The sequence below is a fragment of the Zosterops lateralis genome (assembly GCF_965231275.1).
Source record: "Zosterops lateralis genome assembly, chromosome: 7".
NCBI classification, from domain to species: Eukaryota; Metazoa; Chordata; class Aves; order Passeriformes; family Zosteropidae; genus Zosterops; species Zosterops lateralis.
This window is the reverse complement of record NC_139767.1, coordinates 7,826,493-7,846,964: the sequence shown is the minus strand read 5'-3', so window position 1 is coordinate 7,846,964 and position 20,472 is coordinate 7,826,493. Positions and strand designations below refer to the sequence as shown.

The window sequence follows — 20,472 nt, the reverse complement described above, 5'->3', positions numbered from 1 at the left end:
TGTGATGTATTCTGCTTCACTAGTTTATTCTGATATCACATAAACAATTAAATGCTTTCTTTATAACAGGGTTTTGACTTCTTAAACCAGTATCAGGTACAGTTATTCCTACCTAACATGGAGTTAGAAGTTTATAGCCAGAACAGGTGCACCAGCAACATCCAATTTCATGTGAATGTGCTTGTGTAGGTGTGTTTATGGTGCACGTTTCCAAATCAACTTTGCACCAAGTGATGGAAATGAGCAAGATAAAAAACCCAATCCCCTAAAAAAAGAAAAAAAAAGAGAGAAAAGAAACTCCAACCCTTTTTCTAATGCCAAAGGAAAACTAGATCAAATGTAAAAGTACTGTATTAATTTTCATAGAAGTGACCCCTAACATGCAGTACATTTACAGAGGAACACAGACAAATACAGAAGGTTTTTATGAAGAAGAGGATTAACATACTGGTGTGACTGCCTATATTGACTTTAAATAAGCACATTAATAACCACCAACGCAACCTTTCTAATTTCTGTGGCACTTAATTGATGCCATAATGACAAGATAGTGCTTTGATGAGAAATCAGCTCCCCTCCTGCCTGCCCTCACCTTAATGGTGGTGTTTAAATAGTGATTACTTGGTTTAAATATGAAGTTAAGCATGAGATTTATACATGGCCACATAGCAATTCCACTTAGCTTCTCTCACTGTAAAGCCATTTGAAACCAAGGTGGTACATCCATATCTGACAGCATCAGAATCTTTTAAATGAACTGAGAAACTAAATTTGAAGAATCCCCCAGTCAGCCTGTTCGGTATTTTTTGATCAAAACAGTGCTCTGACAAAGGCAAGCTGTCACGTAACTAAAAAAAACCCCAAAACCCAGTGTTAATGTTTGAACATTCCGGTAGTCCCAAGGCCCTTATTATGCTTATATAAAGACTGACAACTCAAGAACAGAGCAAAACCCTAATTACCTTATCATGCAGCAAAACTTGTGTTTTATCAGGTGTTATATTCACATCCACAGCAGAGGCAGGTACAGTAATACTCAAAAAGAAAACAGGATACAAACGAGTACAGTCCTTTTGTGTCACCTGACTGTAGTATCGTCGAATTAACTAGAGATTGATTTAATAAAGAAATGTCAGTAAAGGCAATAAAATAGACAAAAATGCAGAGAAACAAAGTCTGACATTTTAAAAGCACAGCTGGTTTGCTGGTTTGGTTGGTTCTTCAAGTTAAAGAAATGCTTACAAGGTCCTCATATACATATATGCCAGAATAATCAACAAGAGGGCAGTTCCTGGCAGTTTCCATGCCCTCATAGCATGGAGGCAAAAGTGATATATAGTCTATTTTCAATGCAGGGCACTGTATTTTTACTTTGAATGCTGAATCTCGCCTTGAATCCAGGCTTCCCTCCTCTTGTTAAGGAACCATCTCTATCCTGGGATTCAAGCTAAGCTTTGAACTCTGAGAAGAGCCAGGTACATCAAATAATGCATGGGGATGGATTCCCCTTACTCAGCATTTAAACTACCAACATAAGTTCAGGGTTTACATCTAGAAAGCTTTGCCTGCCAATTGAGAACAACCGCTGTGTCCACTTTAAAACCCGCAGGAACACTTTGGCATGAGCATGATTTTCTTCCCTGGTGATGACAAGGATTAGGACAGCGAGGCTGCTCCAAGTGAAGTGCTGCAAGGTTCAGTAGTGAGAGAAACCCAAGAGTATCAAATTCTGCCTACACAATGCCTAGCTGTAGCCAATGCTGCTGCACTATCACTTTCATTTCTACCCAATGCACACACAAATTTAAAGGGAAAGCATGGGTGTTTGCTTGATAAGCCCACAGCTGGAAGTCGACAAAATCAAAACTTTTACAGAAGAATTCTCTTACAAGAAACTACATCAAGTTCCCTTATGAGAAATTGCACAGGCTAATACTGATTTCTACAGGTTAATACAAAGAATCAACTATTCTGGTGTCTAGCATAGAGCATCTGAAATGAATTTTGTTAGCCAAAACACAACCTCCAGCTCTGTGGTCTGACTGCAGCAAATAGAATAGAACTGAGGCACCAGCAGTGTCAGACTTGTGGAAGGGCTTTGTGTTGTAAATGGTAATATTTTCACCTGTAATACTCTTAGTTATTTCATGGGGGAAAAAAAAGTTGCAGATTGCTTAAGTGTCTCTGTCCTCAAAGAAATCACATTTCTATTCCTTGAATTAAAAGCTAGGGGACGTTACCTTCAGTATTTCCTTCTGAAGAACTGGACGATTATTTATAAAAATGAAACTCCTTTCTGAACTTGAAAGGCTTGTCAAAGAACTGTCTGACTCAGCTTTTGGGAGAAATCCAGAAAGATTTATCTGCAATGATAAAACAAACACAGTGCAGAAGTCTTTTAAAGAACCCCAAATGTTTTTTTATATCACTGAGACAGTAAAACAACTGTACAGGAGTCCAAGTAATTCAAATGCATGCACTGCTTCTTGACAGTTACACTACACAAAGATAAAGACAGTTAGAGGGAAAAAAAAAAAAAAAAAAAAAAAAGAGGCAGAGAAAGATGGGTCAGTATCTATTTCCCTTGATCAATTTATTGCCACATTTCCCATTTGGACTGCCAGTTGCAGTAGGATGCTGCCTGGAGTTGAGGCTGTGGAGAGCCAGGCCAGCAGCTCTTGTCTTGCTGACTGTGGGTTGCCAACATAAAAGCCCTGGCCAAGCCAAAGGTACAGAGTGCTGCTCAACCTGCCCAGGGCAGCAGTGAACCACCCCTAAAGGGAAAGCCCAAAACACACAATCCCTCCCTTCTACGTACAGAGCACCTTAAATAGCCTGTCATAGGGCATTTATTCAGGGCACCTAAATTTACCTACGCCACCTGTATCCAAATCATCTGACTCTCAAGAGTGCTGAGCACCCACGATTCACAGGCTGCAGCAGAACCTGTGAGCACAGCACTGCCAGGGAGCCTTGGAAACAGCACATGATTTGTGTACCTAACATGAACTCCAAGTTTTAAGATTTTTCTGTTAAGATTCTTTAACAGGTTTTTCAGGTCAAAATAAGGCCAATGACTCGTGCTGCTTGTTTCATCTCTTCCCCCTCTCCCTCCCTAAGCAACTTTGAAACTGCTGGCTGGATTTCAAATCAATCTGATAGAGAAACAGAAATCCCAAAGATGTATTTCCACAATTCCTGTGATAACTGACAGCTGTGTGGGGAGAACAGCCTCAAGATAATGACCTTACTAAAGAAAAGGCAACTTTTGTTGCATTGTAACTTTTCAAAAGCCAGGAATGAGCAGAACTGCAAGAACTGACATCCTGGGCAGCCCCACACATTGCCCTCTACCACCTGCCCAAAGTAACAGGTGAAAGAACACTGGGCAGCATGAGGATGGAGATTTTGGAGATACGAGTAAGTCTGGAGAATATTCTGGTAGCAGGGTGGATCACTGAACACAGAAATGAGTCCTCATAAGCCCTGCTTTTGGTTTGGCAGAACCCCTGGTATTTACTAAAATCCAAATTATCATGCATTTGAAATGGAATTTAAGATCCATGGGATTTGGCCTGTCCTCCCCATTCATCTACGTCACACAGCTATCTGCTCATGTGCTCCCCTATTCCCTCTTGACCTTGTACCAAGCATTCTGTGCTAAAGCTGGCGTGTTCTGGTCAGCAACGTCGCACAGAACCAAACACCACTGGTCAAATTAAATAGGTGTCAAGTATCTGTTGGATGATTATCAGAAAACAACATGAAGCACTTCTAGATTTTATTCTGCAACTTTAGCACATCCTCCCCCAATGTTCCTCCTCTACACTTCAGGTTCTTTCTCTAATTCACAAATATTTGTACAAGTCTTTCACTTCAGACAATATTCTTATATACAGAAAACATTAAAGTAAAACTGAAAGTCTCTAAATAAGTAATTTAACAAGCTGCCAGATTTAGAAATGCCTGACTGCTGTTACTATTTACAGTCATGTAGAATATCAGTATGCTCATTAAAAGTTATCTACAATTTATACTAGACTTAATAGAAATTTCATATATGAAAGTATATTAAGTATGAAGACAAAAATACAGAGACCGGAAAATATTAATGAAACTTTGATTTCATACTAGATCAACTGTTTTCAAAATTAATACTTTAATAAAAAAACACTGCTTATATATGCATTAAATTATATCTGTGATGGGTGGACAGAAGAATGCCTTTCTTTTAAACATATCTTTCTCCCAGTGGCACATGTAGCTGCCAAACTTACACTTCATGAGAAAAGAAGCCACTAGGAAAACTTCCTGTGTGAAAGTTTTCAGCCAAAATAAATCTATCCATTTACAAGACTGAGGATCCAAAGAGTGTAAATACTGTCTTGTCCTTGTAAAAAGTTGTGTCAGTTATTTATTTTCTTGGTTTTCTTCTTATTTTACAAATAGCTCCTATGTTTGCAAGCTTCAAAGCTAATCTGAAATGTGTTCCTGTTTCATTCAGTGCTTATAATGGAGATGCTTTCAAGAAGGCCAGTCTTTAAAACCCCTGATCACTTGCTGAAGAAGTTTTAACTCTGCAGTAAAGAAGAGCAAGATTAGTTTTGTCTTCAGAGTAGACTTCGCAGCAGAGGAATATGAAGCTAAACAGTGAACAAACAGGAGTTAAAAGAATTAAAGAGCTACTCTCTGGTCTGTATAGCAAGTGAGACACAAGACTGAATAGGAAGGAAAAAAAGCATTATATGCCTTGCCCTTAAATACCTGTTCCAATACCTGCACACAAGGGAGGAAAAATTATTACACAGGCAACTTAAACCTGTCACCTTGTAGTGTTTGGCTGCCTAGTTTAGAAATGTCTACAGTTTCTGAACGTCGATATTATGCATGGATCACTTCTACACCTATAAATGATGCACATGGTATTTTACACACTATTTAGAGACAGAGAGAGAGATGGAATGTTCCCCAACTTCTATTCAAGGAATATGGATGCCTCACGATATAGCAGAGAAGTAATGTGAGAACCTAAGTGCCTCCTCCAAGCTAGTCCCTTCTAAATACCCCCTTATCTTCTCTTTGGAGCCCCCTGCACTTATCCTGGGGCACATCCAAGCTACGTTCAGGTAAGAATAGATCTGGATGTTCTGTTCAGACATAAACAACAAAAACTTTATAAAGTACAAGAAGTGACTTAGCTTTGCTCCCCCTCATTTTATTGCATGTATAAAAGCATTGTGGCAAATTCAACATTTAGGTCTGAATAATGCTATTAAGCTGTACATATGAACAGGGAGACTTCAAAGTCTGAATAATATTATTAAGCACCATGCTGAATGCAGCATTGGTAAGTTGTGTCTAAGAGCCATTGCGACTTTACAGTGATTCATCTCATCCTGTCAAGGTTTCTTACTATGTGATACAGGAAAATTCAGCTTAGAAGGTTCCAAGGTAGAAAAATTCCCCTTTAATAAAAATGTCTCCAAAAAAATGAAAGCAGAGGAAAACATTTTTGAAAACATCAGACAAAGAAGGATATCATGGGGAATTCCCTCATTTTCGGAAGTGGCAAAAGAAGCCAAGAACACAGAATTTTTTGAAAATTAAAAAATACTTTGTTGAAATACGTGTTTGGTGGAAATTTGCATAACTTGCTCTCCTAAGTAAGTATTTCTTCAGCTGTTCAGGTTCCCCCAGTGAAATTGAGGGGATACTCTTTAGAGTAGCCTTTATCAAGGCTAAGAGGCCATGAAGATGAGAGCCATCTATATGCTCAGATATTAATCAGAGCACAACCTGCCTGTGGCCCAGGAATCCCAACTAAGACAGCTCTGAGCAATCAGCAATTCTGCATTTGTCATCACAACTGTTTTTACTGCCATCTGATCAGTGCCACATGAGTCCTGATGAGATGATTCTTGGAGTGGATTTTCAATCACCAAACCAATTAATTTTACAGAGAGGACAGTAATAGAATCAAATGCATTAATCAGATGTCAATCTGGAGACGCATCTTCTTTTTCCAAGTCTCTTTCTTTTTGAATATTTCTTCAGCTCTCTTCATTGACAGACCTGAAGTGAATTTGGGAGAAGGAAGTTTAAACTCACCTCAGGATATTCGCAGCAGTGTTGAAAAGGTACCATACTGCTCATAACGGCTGTTCCCAGAACTGACATACAGGCCATTTTGTGATCTGATACCCTGGTCTTCTGCCAAATAACTGCCTGAAACAAATGGCACAGAGTCAAATTTTTGACATTATATGTGTTGAACTCATGTCATGTCTATGAACATGCATATGCAACTGGACACACACTGTATATGTAACATTCTGTACCTTGACCCTCTGAAAATCACAACTTTCAGTGTTAACAGATTCAATATGGTACCTTTTGACACGTCTTCTCATATTGTATTACTTATTTAGACACACGGCAATTGGAAAACTAAGCAAAGCTTGTATTCATGCACGTTTTGTGGCTCTTCTGGGCTTCTGTACCTGAGGGCAACTGTTAAACCAAATCAATATAGATATTACTTCTCCTCCTAGATATACAGCAGTGGGTTTTGTGCTTTTCCTGAGCAGTTAAAGTGAGGGTTTATGACGTCTCACAGGCTGGTCAATATTTGAAGGTGGGCACTGCAATGTTTAAGTTACTTATACCAAAGAGATTGTTCTGGTACAGATCAGGCTATTAGCTGTCCATCCATAGCTCTCACTGGGATACTCTAGATCTATGACAAGCCTGCCATTTAGAAAGAAGAGCTGTTTCTGAGGAACTATATATTAAGAAAGCAATTATTTGTCTAATCAAAACTTTGTACAAGTTAGAAGGATGAAGAACCATCTGCTGTATTAGCTACATGTCTTGAAATATTATTACAAAGCCTTAATAAATAGAGTAAAGCAATATGAACTGCAACTTGCAATAGAAGTTACTTGTCAAGTCCCCTTATGCATACAGAAGGTATTAGTTACTTTGGGAGGTGAAATTTTGTTCATCACTAACTAGAAGTCCTATGCCAAATAGTCACAAATTTAATTCTGAATATGCTGACTTTCACTGCTGTGTATCAACAATAAAAACCTTATCCTTAGTTTGTTTTCTGCTTCTCGGCAACTGAGACCTGCTCCACAGGTCCACTACATTTCTGCCACTGTTAGCTGCCTGAGTGTATTCAATGTACAACCTTTAAACACAAAAGGAAAAATAATGCAACATGTTGCATTTTAAGTTGGATGTTACAATGCTGTTAAAATTTATACTGTCATTAGGTACTAGGTGTCCAGTAAATTCAAAATGAGCTCACAGTATTAAACTACAGGCTGTTAAGTGAAAGGATGGTGAGAGAGCAAAAAACACACATGCATCCATCTCAAGAAATGCTATACATAGCCTTAAAATTCCACCTGTTCAGTGGAATATTTGCTGGCCTTCAGGAGTGAATTCCACAGAAGAACACGGTTCTCCTGGAACATGATATTCCCATCCTGCAGGACAGGTGGAATTGTAAAGCTTTGATACTATTGACCCTGAAGTACTTCCTGAATCTTTACTTTCCAGTTCCACCTGCATTCTACAGCATTTATGAAGTGGAGCTTCTCAGTCCTGTCTGAATGTAACTCATCTCCTGTAGAGCAGTCTGACAGCCCTTTGCACATGCTGGATCACAGCTCGCTTATTCTACAGCGAGATGAGCCCCTCAAACATAAAACACAATTTACACTGGGGAGACAGTGAACAGAAAAAGGGGAGAAGGAGAAATGAATAAGCAGAGCCACGGGCTGGATGTCCACAGCTCTGGCAGGGAGTCCCCCCTTGCTCCAGAGGAGGCAGAGGTGAAATACTGCCTGGGGCTGCCTCTTAGCCTCTCTCCTCTACACCTGCTCTAAGCCTCCTCAAAGACATTCTGGAGTGATGAAAGAATCTGTCCTCTTCTTTATAGCTCCTCTTATAAAACATATCCTGTACTGCTTCTATTTTAAAATTGATTACTTAAAATGGAAACAGAAAGTGCCAAGTGATTTTTTTCTTTACTGGATATATTTTAAATTAAATGCATGTGACCAAACTGAGAAAGACACTTGTTACATGACTAATATAAACATCATGCTGTTTATTTTAGGGTATCCTAGTGTGATGCTGCAGGTACAGATATAAATCTTAGCTGCTGATTAATGCAAGGTTATTACACAGCTTGACCTGCTAGAATGGCTGATACTCAGAACTGTGAAAAGATCACTTGAGTAAGGTGATTTAAAGAAAGTTGTGGAAAATGAGAACTTATTAAATGCAAACTTGCTAAAACTAGATACTGTCATAGGTTCAGATTAGTTTTTTAAATAGTCATATACTCACCAGATATTTATACTCAGAACTACAGATAGAATTTTAGGAAATAGTTGCCACTGCAGGTTAAATTAAAGGCACAAACTAAAGAGGCCATGCAATTCCTAAATTTGCATACTATATAAAGACAGAATAAAGTGTATATTAATTTTTAGCCCTGACTGCACATTATGAAGCAACAACACAGGAGGGGCTGGTAATTTACAGAAAATTATTTTTCTAGATTCCCCAGATGTATCAACAGGCATTAAAAAAAATCAGAGAAACAATGCCTGTTACATTTCATTTATTTTGGAAAGCGTTACCATGAGGTTCCTGCTATACCCTATTTTTTTAACCTTGCTTATACCCTTTAGTTTAGCTAAAAATACACCCCTCACACACCCCCCATATTTTTTTTCTAGGTCATATAAAGAGGGTGTCCAGGATGAGCCAAGGAAGAACCTGATCCTAGTCACTATGATGACGCTGCAGAAACAGCCTACTCAAAGATATATTATTACATATGGTCCATCTTAGGTTCTGCAAGAGCTAGCCAAATATATTCCACCTCTCTGTTTCATTGAAGGGGATTGCACGATCCAGATCTTACAAAATGTCATAAGCATATAAAACCTATTGCACATATGCAGAAGATAATGATGTGTGTGTCTGTGTGTACCTATCTCTCCACCCCATGCAGCCCTAGGACACAGGGCTGCTTTTGTGGAGGATGACAATGTACATTCCAACCTAAATGATTCTGACTCCACACACATACAGACTAGGCATCTGTTATTTCAGGATCTGCAAATATAGTACAGAAAGATTCCTTGAAAAATGTGTAAAGTGTGGAGAAAGAGTGTGCAACCTCTTCCCACTGGGGTCCCTATTACACAGCACTAGAGAGAACTAAGAGCTGCTCAGTATTTTTTTCTTCAAAGACTCCAAGGAAGAACACAGGAAAAAAAAAAAAAAAAAGCAGTTGCTCTTCATCCCTAACTATCCTTCATATTTTAGAATTTCTACCAGTAGCTACAGTGATTTGCAATCCCAGATAAAAGGAAAATCTCAATTAGAGCTGGGACTGGATGCTGTTTCCGACTGTGGCTACTTGAGCACAATTATGATGAGTTAAACTGACTCCTTCCATTTACCTTATTACTACATAATGGCACTTTTAGTACCCAAACCCCACCTATTTTCTTTATTTATTTAATGACAGTCATATTATTCATCCTGCAATAAAGTTTGAGGGTGTAGAAGTCTAGTTGAGCAAGCAGTTGTACGTGAGCTGTAGGGCGGTAACGTAAACTTGAGTTAGCTCTTTAGAAGAGAACTGCATTTCACAATCTCTCTGGTTTTGTGCTATATGCTTCAAAAATCCTGTCACCCTGGCATCTGAGATCTCACTGCAGATAACTCTTTGGGCCAGTAATTTCCTTAGCTTCTTGACTTAAAACCTAATAGCTTATTAGGCTTCAGGTAAAAGCATTGCTGCCTACCTGTTAAGAGAGTAAACAAACAGGAACAACACTAGCCAGCAATATCCTAAATTTGAATTAAGCCCAAGGGAAACAAAACCACATCATCCAGTACAATGTCTATAACCTCTTTTTTTTTAAGGACACACAGACACCCAGCTCCAAGGGCTGGCACATTCTCTGCAGTGGAAGAAAACCTAACTGCTAAGATCAAAACTCATCAATATGAAGTCATCACCACATTCTTTAGAATGCCAGCCTTGAAAAGTGCTGCCATTTTTCAGCTCTCCACCTTAATTGGTGTGGAGACAGTTTTTTTTACCCTTTTAAAACCAATGGTAAGTTACATTACTAAAAAGGAACCCCTACATTAACTGCCCTTGAAAATAGAAATCACAGCAGTTTTTCAATTTAGCTTAATAAAAATTAAGCAACTAATCAATTATTTTCCTAGATATTTTATACTGATCCCTAAGGAATCAGTAGCCCCCTCCATTTTGAACGTGATGCTGGGACAATTACCAGTGGATATGTCCTGTACAGAAGCTCAAGGCACCATTTTCCCCCTCATCAGATGCAGCTACACATCTGTCTATCCCATGGGCATCAGATATTAGAGCTATCAAGGGGATTTGTTGAAAGACAGTCATGTTCCACAGCACTGTTCCTCCTACAAATTCCAGTGTATTCCTTACTCAGATTTCTCTTTCACGACACAAGAGAAGTTTCTCAACGAAAAAGACTTTCTTGAGCATGACACAGTGGAGAAATGTTTGGATTTGGGAGTTAGGAGGTAAGTTAGGAGAGGAGCTATTACAAGGAGCCAAGGATCTTCATCTAGTAACACCAGTCTTCAAAATCTTTCAAGAATTCCAAAGACTACTGAGTCATATGCTTTCTGATTGCTTTAATCACACATGTTCAGTCACGGGTGTTCAGGGAACCTGATCTCCTCTTACGACCAGGTGACCCACCTAGTGGATGAGGAGAAGGCTGTGGATATAACCTAAACTTCAGTAAAGTCCTGGGCACTGTCTCCCACAGCATTGTCCTCAAGAAACTGAAAGCCCATGGCTTGGACAGGTGCACTCTTTTTGGATGCACTCTGTCTGGATGGCCAACCCCAGAGAGTGGTGGTGAATGGAATGAAATACAGTTGGCAACTGGTCACTACTGATGTTCCCCAGGGCCAGGCCTGTTTAACACCTTTCCCAATGATCTAGAGAAGGCGAATGAGTGCACCCTCAGTGAGTTTGCAGGCAACATCAAGTTGAGTGGGAGTGTTGATCTGCTAGAGGGCAGGAAGGCTCTGCAGAGGGATCTGGACAAGCTGAATCGATGGGCCAAGGCCATTGGTGTGAAGTTCAACAAGATGAAGTACCAGGTCCTGAACTTGGATCACAACAATCCCCTGCAGCACTACAGGCTGGGGGAGGAATGGCTATTAAGGTGCCCACTGGAAAAGGACCTGGAGGTGCTGGCTGACTGCAGATGAACATGAGCCAGCCTGTGCCCAGGTGGCCAAGAAGACAAATGGCATCCCGCCCTAACAGTGTAGCCAGCAGGACCAGGGCAGTGATTGTCCTTCTGTACCCACCACTGGTGAGGCCACACCCCAAGCCCTGTGTGCAGTGCAGTCTTGGAACCCTCACTACAAAAAGACACGGAGGTGCTGGAGTGTGTCCAGAGAAGGGCAATGGATCTAGAACACAAGTGTGATAAGGAGAGCCTGAGGGAGCTGGGGGTGTTCAGCCTGGAGAAAAGGAGGCTCAGAGGTGATCTTATGGCTCACTATCTCGCAGGAGGTCACACCAGGTAGGGGGGTCAGGCAACCAGCAACAGGACAAGGAGAAATGGACTCAATGTGGACCAGGGAGGTCCAGGTCAGGTGTTAGGGAAAATTTCTTCACTGAAAGAGTGGTTAGATATTGGAATGGACTCCCCTGGGAAATGGTGGAGTCACCCTCCCTGGAAATGTTCAAACACTGAGCAGACATGGCCCTTCACAATGCCATTTAGTGCCCATGCTGGTGATTGATTAAGGGTTAGACCTGATGCTCTTGGAGGTCTTTTCTGACCTTAATGATTCTCTGATTCTATGAAAAGGTTCTTCCCCCAGAGGGTGGTTGGGCACTGAAACAGACTCCCCAGGCCTATGGTCACAGCACTAAGCATGACAAAGTTCCAGAAGCATTTGGACAAAGCTCTCAGGCACATGGTGGGATTCTTGGAGCATCCTGCACAGGGTCAGCAGTTGGACTTAATGATCCCTGTGGGTCCCTTCCAACTCAAATATTCTAAGATTCTGTTAAATTCCACTTCCCTAGCAGGAGGAAAAAATAAATAAATAAAGCCTCCTAAACAATCTAACTACTGCCAAAACTCAGTTTCCAACCCAAAATTGTGATTCAGAAAATGTACAACAACACAAGTGAATTCTATTTAAATAAAGGGAGGTTTAAAAGCCTTTGGTAAACCAGCAGTTAACAAAAATAACATATGTAACAGTGAAAAAGTACACTGCTAAAGAAGAAGGAAAATCCCCATGCAGCTTTGGAAACATCCTTTTTTTCCACTAACCTTTTTAAGTCGACAGTGTAAGTGCAAAAGCCTTGCAAAGGCACATCTCAGATTCTGCAACACACACTGCATATGTGAAACAGTAATTGTTTTGAGATTTTAGACATATACTGTGCTGTCATTTGAAAAAAGTGATGGATGAGAAACTGGAAACCTCAAGGAATTAGTAATAGGATATAAAGCATTTCACCTCTGGGTCACCAGTTCAAATTCAACCAGGTTGGTAGTGACCAAAAGTAGTTACCATCTGGCAGCTGTTCTCTGGCTGATGTAAATTGAGTTGAGGGTCTCAGCGCATTTCCTAGTGGACAGGTGTCCTCAGCACAAAAAAACACCATAATTAACTCTCTGTTTGGCTTTTTCAGCAAAGCCACTGAACAAGGAATAGAAGCAAAGACTGAGCTGTATTCCAGGTCAGCATGGAAACACGTTGGCTGCAGAGCACTGCAGATTCTTAATCATAACCCCTCTTTACATTTTAAGACTCACAAATCTGGGAGGGATTTCATTCATCATTATTACATTACACAATGTAGCCTTCCCAAATCAAGATAGAGTTTATGTGCTGCTATTTCTGCTCAATTGAGATTTCTTTTCAATCTGCAGCTACAGCAGATTTTGGAAGCACAATGAATAAAAGTATATTGACATTATTAAAAATGGTAAATTTACCTTAACACACTCAATCTCAAAAAATACACACTTATTACAGAAGACAGAGACACAGAAAAAAACCCTGGATTTAGATTATTTCATACAAACTCTTGATTAAGATTATGCAACTTTGGAAAATAGAGGAGACTTACTGCAAAGAAAACATAAAGATGGCATCCTTTAAGTCAACACCACAAATAAAAGGGGTTTTGGAGAAGAGTACTACCCACAGTTATTACAAGACTTTTTAAAAATGGACTTTGCATCCAAAACTTTTGACTCATGATTCTCTTAAGAAACAAACAAGAAACAGTTCTAGGCAGAGCTGTGTGTGACCAAGCTTCAAAATGTTATGTGTGATAAACACTGGAAAAAAATATTCACTTATGCCAAGCTTTCCTCAACAGGAACTGAAAAATTCACTGAGCCTACTTATGGCTCATCTGTATTTTGCACAAGACATGGGACCAGTTGTGCACAGTATGACCTGCTGATAGGCACCATCTAAACCATCTGTTGCTGAATTTTTTTTTGGCTCTATAATATCTAGTATTGTTAAAATAGGCACAGTTACTGGATGTCCTGGCTCATTTTGGCATTTGTGGAACAAAGGCAACTGAAACAGAATTAAAGCATTCCATATCATCAGTCTTACAAAACAATTTCTTCAACATCAGTGGTTTGTGGAGGCTGAGCCAAGGGCTACTGGTATTAAACAGAGAAGAGTATGAAAACTGTAGTTCAGAGAAGAGCTGGAACTACTAAAAGCTGTGTTTTACCACCTAAGGTAAAACACAGCCAGAGCTCAGAGGTTGCTAGAACACAGCATTTGGGGCTGAAGGGTTTGAGGCAGTTTAAGCAGTAGCTGACTTTGAAATGTTCTTAACACGCCTTCAGATAACATTAACTTTAAATAAACTTGCTGAATACTCATGTAAATTATTTCCATTTGGCTGTCTCATTATTCAATATGCTTTCAAGGAACATGGTGATGAAAGAAGAAAAATACCTCTTTCTAACATAACCATACTGGCAAGAGGATCAACATTATCAGTATTCAGAGAATGTCTTGGCAGGATAAACCTTCATAAAAAAGAAGGAGCACTAGCTAATCCAAGTTGTCAAAATAGCAATAGTACTTCAAGGGTTGATCTACAAAGTGATTCATTATTTATTGCTAATGCAAACAAAAAATTCTGAGCAGAAAGAGCAATTGAGTGTTTCCTATCTTGGAAAGCCACTGATGGAGAGTCCACAATAAATAAATCTGAGGAAGAATAGAGAATATCTATTTTCTTAGCCAGTAAAAATCAACCAAAGGCTGTCTGATTTCTTTTCTGTGAAGAACCACACTTAATGGCAATTAATATTTTCCAAACTAACACAGGCATGAAATGTAGGAAGAAGAAAAAAATTCTGGAGATTTCATTCAAAAGCATAAGACACACACCTTTTGGAAAAACCCAATCAAACATGGTGGAAATTCAACAAGCAATGCAGCATGCATCCTTAAACCATCTATACTTCAACAGCTCAATGAGAGGCCAGACTTGCCAAAGTAAGTTTCTGCTGAAATCAATCAGGTAACTATTTTCAGATGCCTAACCCCAGATACTTTGTGACTGCTTCAGCCTTACCACATTCTTCCCCAGTAAAGCCTTTCACAGAATCTAGTCTTTCACAGAATGGTTTGGGTTGAAAGGGACCTTGCAGATCATCTGCTACCAACTCCCTAGCCACAGGCACCTTTTTTCAAGACCAGCTGTTCAAACCCCATCCAACCCACCATTCTCTTTCAACTTCATATAAAATATAGAACTTTAAAAACTAGGGGGATTTGGTTTTTCTGGGGGAGGGTTGTTTTTTGGTTCTGATGTGGCTTTTTTTTTTTTTAAGTGCTGCTTTTGTAATTTATTTAGAAAATTTCCTTGAAATACATTTTCATTTAGACTTTTTTAACTTTCTATCTTTTCTAGTTTTTCAATCTATCTTTCCTTGTCTCCTTCTGTAATAGCTCATCTCTGCTATCTTCTTGCTCTTTTAAGCCCCGGAACCTGATCATACTCCCAACATGTATCTTCTTCCATTGCAACAGAAAGTACTGGCTCAGCCTCAAGAATTTGGGGTTCTAAGAAGTCCTGTGAATAATTGCATATACAATTTATCTTTTAAATGACTCATAATCTGTGAGCTACATAAAAAATAAAGCTATTCTAATGAGTTAATTCTTTCTCCTAGTACTTTTCTAACAAAAATATAACAGACACACACACACAAAAATCACCAACAACACTATTTAGCAGGGTATTACTATAGCACAGATACGCTATAGAAAAAACACCTTCCTGATCCAAACTAATAATTTTAATGGCAACAATATTTAGCATATAAAGGCAAAAGAAATAAGAATATTTATGTTCTGTGATAAGGTAAAACAAATGCACCATTAACCTACTGCAAGTTGCTACACAGGAAATTCAGAATTTCAAATTTTTTAAAGGGTGTGACACATCAAGTGACTTTTTATTTTGCACAGAATGCCAATGGCAGTAGAAAGACAGGAATTTGAAATCAATTTTTTTAAAGTTCAGTTCAGTTTTTAACTTTAAAGCATCTCCTCATGCACAGAGACAGACTACACTTTCTGACTACTTAAGCTTTTAACTTTCCTCTCTCAGCAACAGCTACTTAGCGACCTCTTGTGATGAAATGTTTGAGCACTTTCTCACTTCCTTTCTAAAAAAATAAATTCAATTAATGAAAGCCTGGCAGTGCAAAATGAAGAGTACAAAAACCCAGCACCATCTCTGTCAGTACAATGAATGAAACTTTTTAACCCATTCATATAACCCCTCAAACTGGGTACTGAAGAATGTACCTCTGAAGCAGGTAAGAGAGGGCAAAAAAACCCTCCAATGCGCAATGGCAACTATGGTGCCACTCTTCACACCATTTTTGCAGGGAAGTGTTGAGAAAAATATATGTGATCACTTTCTTTTACCTTACTGCCACTGTATTAAAATAAGCAGAGAAAAAACCACCCCAAGGTACTCAACAGTCTGATCAAAGGAATGAAATCAAAATACCATAAAGAAAACAGCATTTGTGACTTTTTGGAGAGGGCGAAAACAAACCACCAAGAAGACAAAATTAGTTTTATTAACCAATATTTAAGGTCAGTATTGTGAACCACTGGTAGATATATTGATAAGCCCAACACGATCTTGGAAGCAGACACCCGCCTGAGATATCTGGTTTCAAATTCTCAGTGACCCCAACGAAGTAAGACTGCAAGTAGCTACTCTTTCTCAGCCTTGAAATATTAATTCTGTAGCCAGGTTTAGTTTTTCCCAGTATCTACACAGGGATATTTAAAAATACATACATAAATACAGTCAAAGCATGTTAAACGAGTCCAGGAAAAAAAGGGAAATCTGTTGTGATTTCAGAAAAGCACACAGTGTCTTTTCTACTCCCACTGAAAAGGAACTGAAGTGTGAGTGTTTGATTGATGGGTAACTGATCAAGCCTCAATGAGCATGACAAATATCAACAAACAGCACTATTTTAGAACAGAAACAGAATTGCTGGGGGATCTGGCCACGAGATGTCACTCTCTACTTTGTGGCAGCTCAGAAGTTCATTAGCACAGCTTCCCCCTCAGAGGTGTAAGAAGGCAGGATATAGCCAGTGAAATTTGTTATCTTAAATTTGGGTCAGGTTAAGGTGAACTGCTCAACGTCATTTCTGTAGCTGTGCTGCAGAATTACCATTCAGTGTCCAGTGAAATCAAAGTAACCTCCAAGTAACCTCTGCATTCATTCTCTCAAGTCTAACCCAAGAGCAACCAGTCCAACTAAAGCCTGTTGTTACAATGTTACTGTTCTTATACCAATGACACAAATTGTTTTGAACTTTCCAGTCTTTTTAAATAAAATCATTGTTATTCACTGAGCAAGCTGCCTGTGTGAACTATAGGTTCTGTCCAGGTGAGCAGCCTAAAACACTAAGTTTTGCAAGATTTTTCAGGTGGCCTTGGTTAACACTTTATCAGGCCTCGTGGTCTAATTTCTCACTTCTTTGTTTGCAAAACATCACCACCATCTTTAGTAACCACAAGCATGTAAAACAATTTTTATATTTCATATATCTAACCAGGCATCTGTTGCAAGAGACCAAAAATACCTGAGCCTGAGTTTTAGGAGTTTAACATCAAAATCTGTAGCCATTGTAAATATACACCTATGAAAGGAAAAAATAAGTGGAAGTCCAAAAGAAAGCTATGATGAAAGAAAAACTTTAGGAATGAAAGATTTATATAAGTACTACATGAACTGCATGGGTTTGTCAGAAACTGATCCTTTAGATAGCTGACAGAAAAAACTCATCATTACCTTATTATGTGTTAATGTTATCCTCAGGTCTGGTTTTATGATACCGTATGCTGTCAGGAGATCTTGGACTTTTTTCAGTTCTTCCTTACATTTTCTATTTGTTGAGTAAAACTGCTTTCTTACAGGAAGATTCTTAAACAAATTTAGGACTGTTACTGTAGTACCTGCAAGCAGGTGATAAAAAACAAAGTAGAAATTACATTGAGAGCAAATCACTGACTGGATATTGAGGAAACTATTTTTACTTAAACTTGTATGCTGCTCACTAAATCAGGTTATTAGCATGAGAAGAAGTATACCAAATTAGCTGCCATCCCCCCCAAAAAAGGCATCTCAAGAATTTTGATTCTTCTCCTTTATTTTGAGTTATAACTGCAGCATTTCTTTCATACACAGTAACAATAGCACTAGATAAAGCTGAAGACTCTCTCAATGCACAAGTTAGCCTTCATTAGCAAAATGATTAATTAACAGACTAGAATCTAATCACACATATCTGGAGGCAAATGAACACTGTGCTTCATTAAGGGCCTTCACAAGAATTTGCTTCAGGGTAGAATTTGAAGTGCCAAATATCTCTGCTCAAGGTACAGTACACAGTAGGAGGAAGAATATTCATCTGCCAACACAACCACATAAATTCCTAGCCCATAAGGATATTAAGCATTACATATGACAGAGAATTCAACAATTTCAATGAAAGACAAAGCACTGCAACCTGCAGGCTTTCTGGCTGTGGAAAAGACTATACAGACTAAATCTTAAAAATAATCCTTAGTGAAAATTAGATACACACCCTTCCTGCAGGTTAGAAGGAACTGTGACTTTGCCTGGTCCTACAGCCACGCTGCTTCCAGCAGTTCCTATGTATGGCAGCAGGGCAACTCTTCCCCCTTAAGCAAGGATTTGGCTATGTACACAAACATTACTTTGGGCCTGAAGAAATCTTTCATTGGTCCTGAAGAAATCTTTCCTATACTTATACAGATTTGGAGCATTTAATTTTTACAGGTTTTATTTCCACTGTCAGCTTAAAGAAGTGAGTCAGAGAGGGAGAAACTAGTTTATAATTACAATCTAGAACAACTTTGAAGACACATCATTTCTTATGCTATGACAACACATTCGCAGCTGACAGACAAGGCAAGAAACGTTTACAGCTGCAAAGATTTCATACTCAGCCTTTAAATACCCAACAGATATTTCAACATCAAATAGAGCCTCAGAGAAACACAAAATACATCTGTCACCTTGCAATAACACAATAGTGATAGCCTACCTTGCCCAAGATGGGAAGGCTTTTTAGAGGTTACATGCCCATTGCTATCCAAAGCATACTGAATGCTGAAATCATCAGCTGCTGTCTTTGTTGTCACCAAAACCTGAAGAGAATGATGAAAAAAAAACCCTACATTAATCAGGGATAGACAAAGTTCAGAATTAGTTTAGATAAGCTTTAATACCACACTCGTACCACTCTGTTACTTTAGTCACCATAATTACATTTAACTGGTTTATAAAATTTTTTCTTCAACAGGTATTTCTTACAGGCACAGAAACATTCCGCATTATTTTGCATGCTTCCTGCCATTTGACTAAAAGCATTTCTATCACACTAATTCACAAAGCACAGCATTTCCTGCTATCTACACACAACACAATTGTGTTGCTCTATTTTCTATTCTAGCACAGATTAAATTTATCAATTGACAGTTCTGCAGTTTTACCTTCAGTGAGACAAACACACTATGACAACTTAAATTCATGTGAGATTACACAAATTTAAAGGCTACTCTCAAACAAACAATATATTATCTTTCCACACCTAAACATATCTGGCAATCAGTCACAGCAAGTTTTGTAAGCTAAGGTAATACACGGATTGCTTTAGCAAGAGCAGTCATAAATCAGAGTTCAGGTTCCAACACTGTGAATAACAGAACCACGGCCTTTTAACCACCTGGAAGACAAAGTTTAACACACAAACAGAGTTTCAGGATATTTTGGTTTATTTTAGTCTCACATGAATCATTCAGCATTCAGTCATACCCCTGGAGAGAAAAACAATAATTGATTAACTGGAAATTACAGTATTGCAGACCTACTTAAGGGCCAATAGCAAAGTACCTTCAAACTGAAATTTCAGGGGGCAGATTGGGCAGAACACAGTTAATGCCAGGAGTGCTAATTAACATAATTACTGATACAAGAAGTAATACCTATTAAAGCACTTCATACACTCAGGCCACCTCCCATCTCTTATGAAACGTACCATAGAGCTGATTAGAAGCTCTGAACAGATTGCATTCTGCTCTGAGAACTCATTAGAAAGAACCAATGATTGAGGTCTGTTGTCACCTATCAAAACACCAACAGTTTTGAAAGCATCTTTGGAAATCTCCATCCAAATACACAACCCACTCCTGCTTAGTGCAATGTGAACACAGCCCAAGGTACCCAGGAATGAAGCTGTATCACCATCTCTCCTGACCTCAACAGCTGATGGTTCCAACCAGACACAGGCACTGGTTCCTTCCTGCACGATCTAATCCTTGGCAGAATTAAATCCAAAACTTGACCTTGGTGCAGCATGAATTCAGAAAGGGAGAGCACAAGAGATCTGGCAGATCTCTCCTGTGCCTTTAGCAGCCTGAACACTTTTCAGATGGTTTTGAGCAAATGTATTTATTTTTAGCCAACAAGTTAAGTCGCAAATATTAGTACACTGCCAATCCTCTTAACACAAACATACAGCTCAGACTCAGATAGGTCAGGTAGCAGGTTCCTGTTTACTCACAGGGACAAAGTTTGTGCAATTGCAGTCACATACATGTCAAAGAGCAATAAGGAGCCCAGAAAGATCCCATGACTGCTGATCACCTAGATAACAAGGCAGAAATTGTTACTGGAATGGTGGCTATGTGGGCCATCAGTTCCCTGAAACTACTTCTCCTGGCCAGCACCTGCTGCTCCTCCCTTGCTTTACCCTAACTCAGGTAGCAAAGCCAGCCATACCCTTTGACATGATA

The 20,472-nt window shown here is 39.1% G+C and overlaps 2 protein-coding genes across 3 annotated transcripts in view; both read right to left on the bottom strand.

Annotated features, from left to right (window-relative positions):
• The window catches only part of COL3A1 (collagen type III alpha 1 chain), a 467,081-nt gene that overhangs the window by 105,221 nt on the left and 341,388 nt on the right, over window positions 1–20,472 (bottom strand). The window lies entirely within an intron of this gene.
• PMS1 (PMS1 homolog 1, mismatch repair system component) overlaps window positions 1–20,472 on the bottom strand; it is a 44,206-nt gene that overhangs the window by 17,130 nt on the left and 6,604 nt on the right. For both annotated transcript variants that reach the window (XM_083865321.1, XM_083865322.1), the window contains exons 4-8: window positions 18,723–18,825; window positions 17,444–17,607; window positions 6,109–6,225; window positions 2,241–2,363; window positions 963–1,106 (exon numbers count right to left, since the gene is read on the bottom strand). In XM_083865321.1, coding sequence (XP_083721447.1) covers window positions 963–1,106; window positions 2,241–2,363; window positions 6,109–6,225; window positions 17,444–17,607; window positions 18,723–18,825 — 651 coding nt within the window. The remainder of the gene's footprint in view (window positions 1–962; window positions 1,107–2,240; window positions 2,364–6,108; window positions 6,226–17,443; window positions 17,608–18,722; window positions 18,826–20,472) is intronic.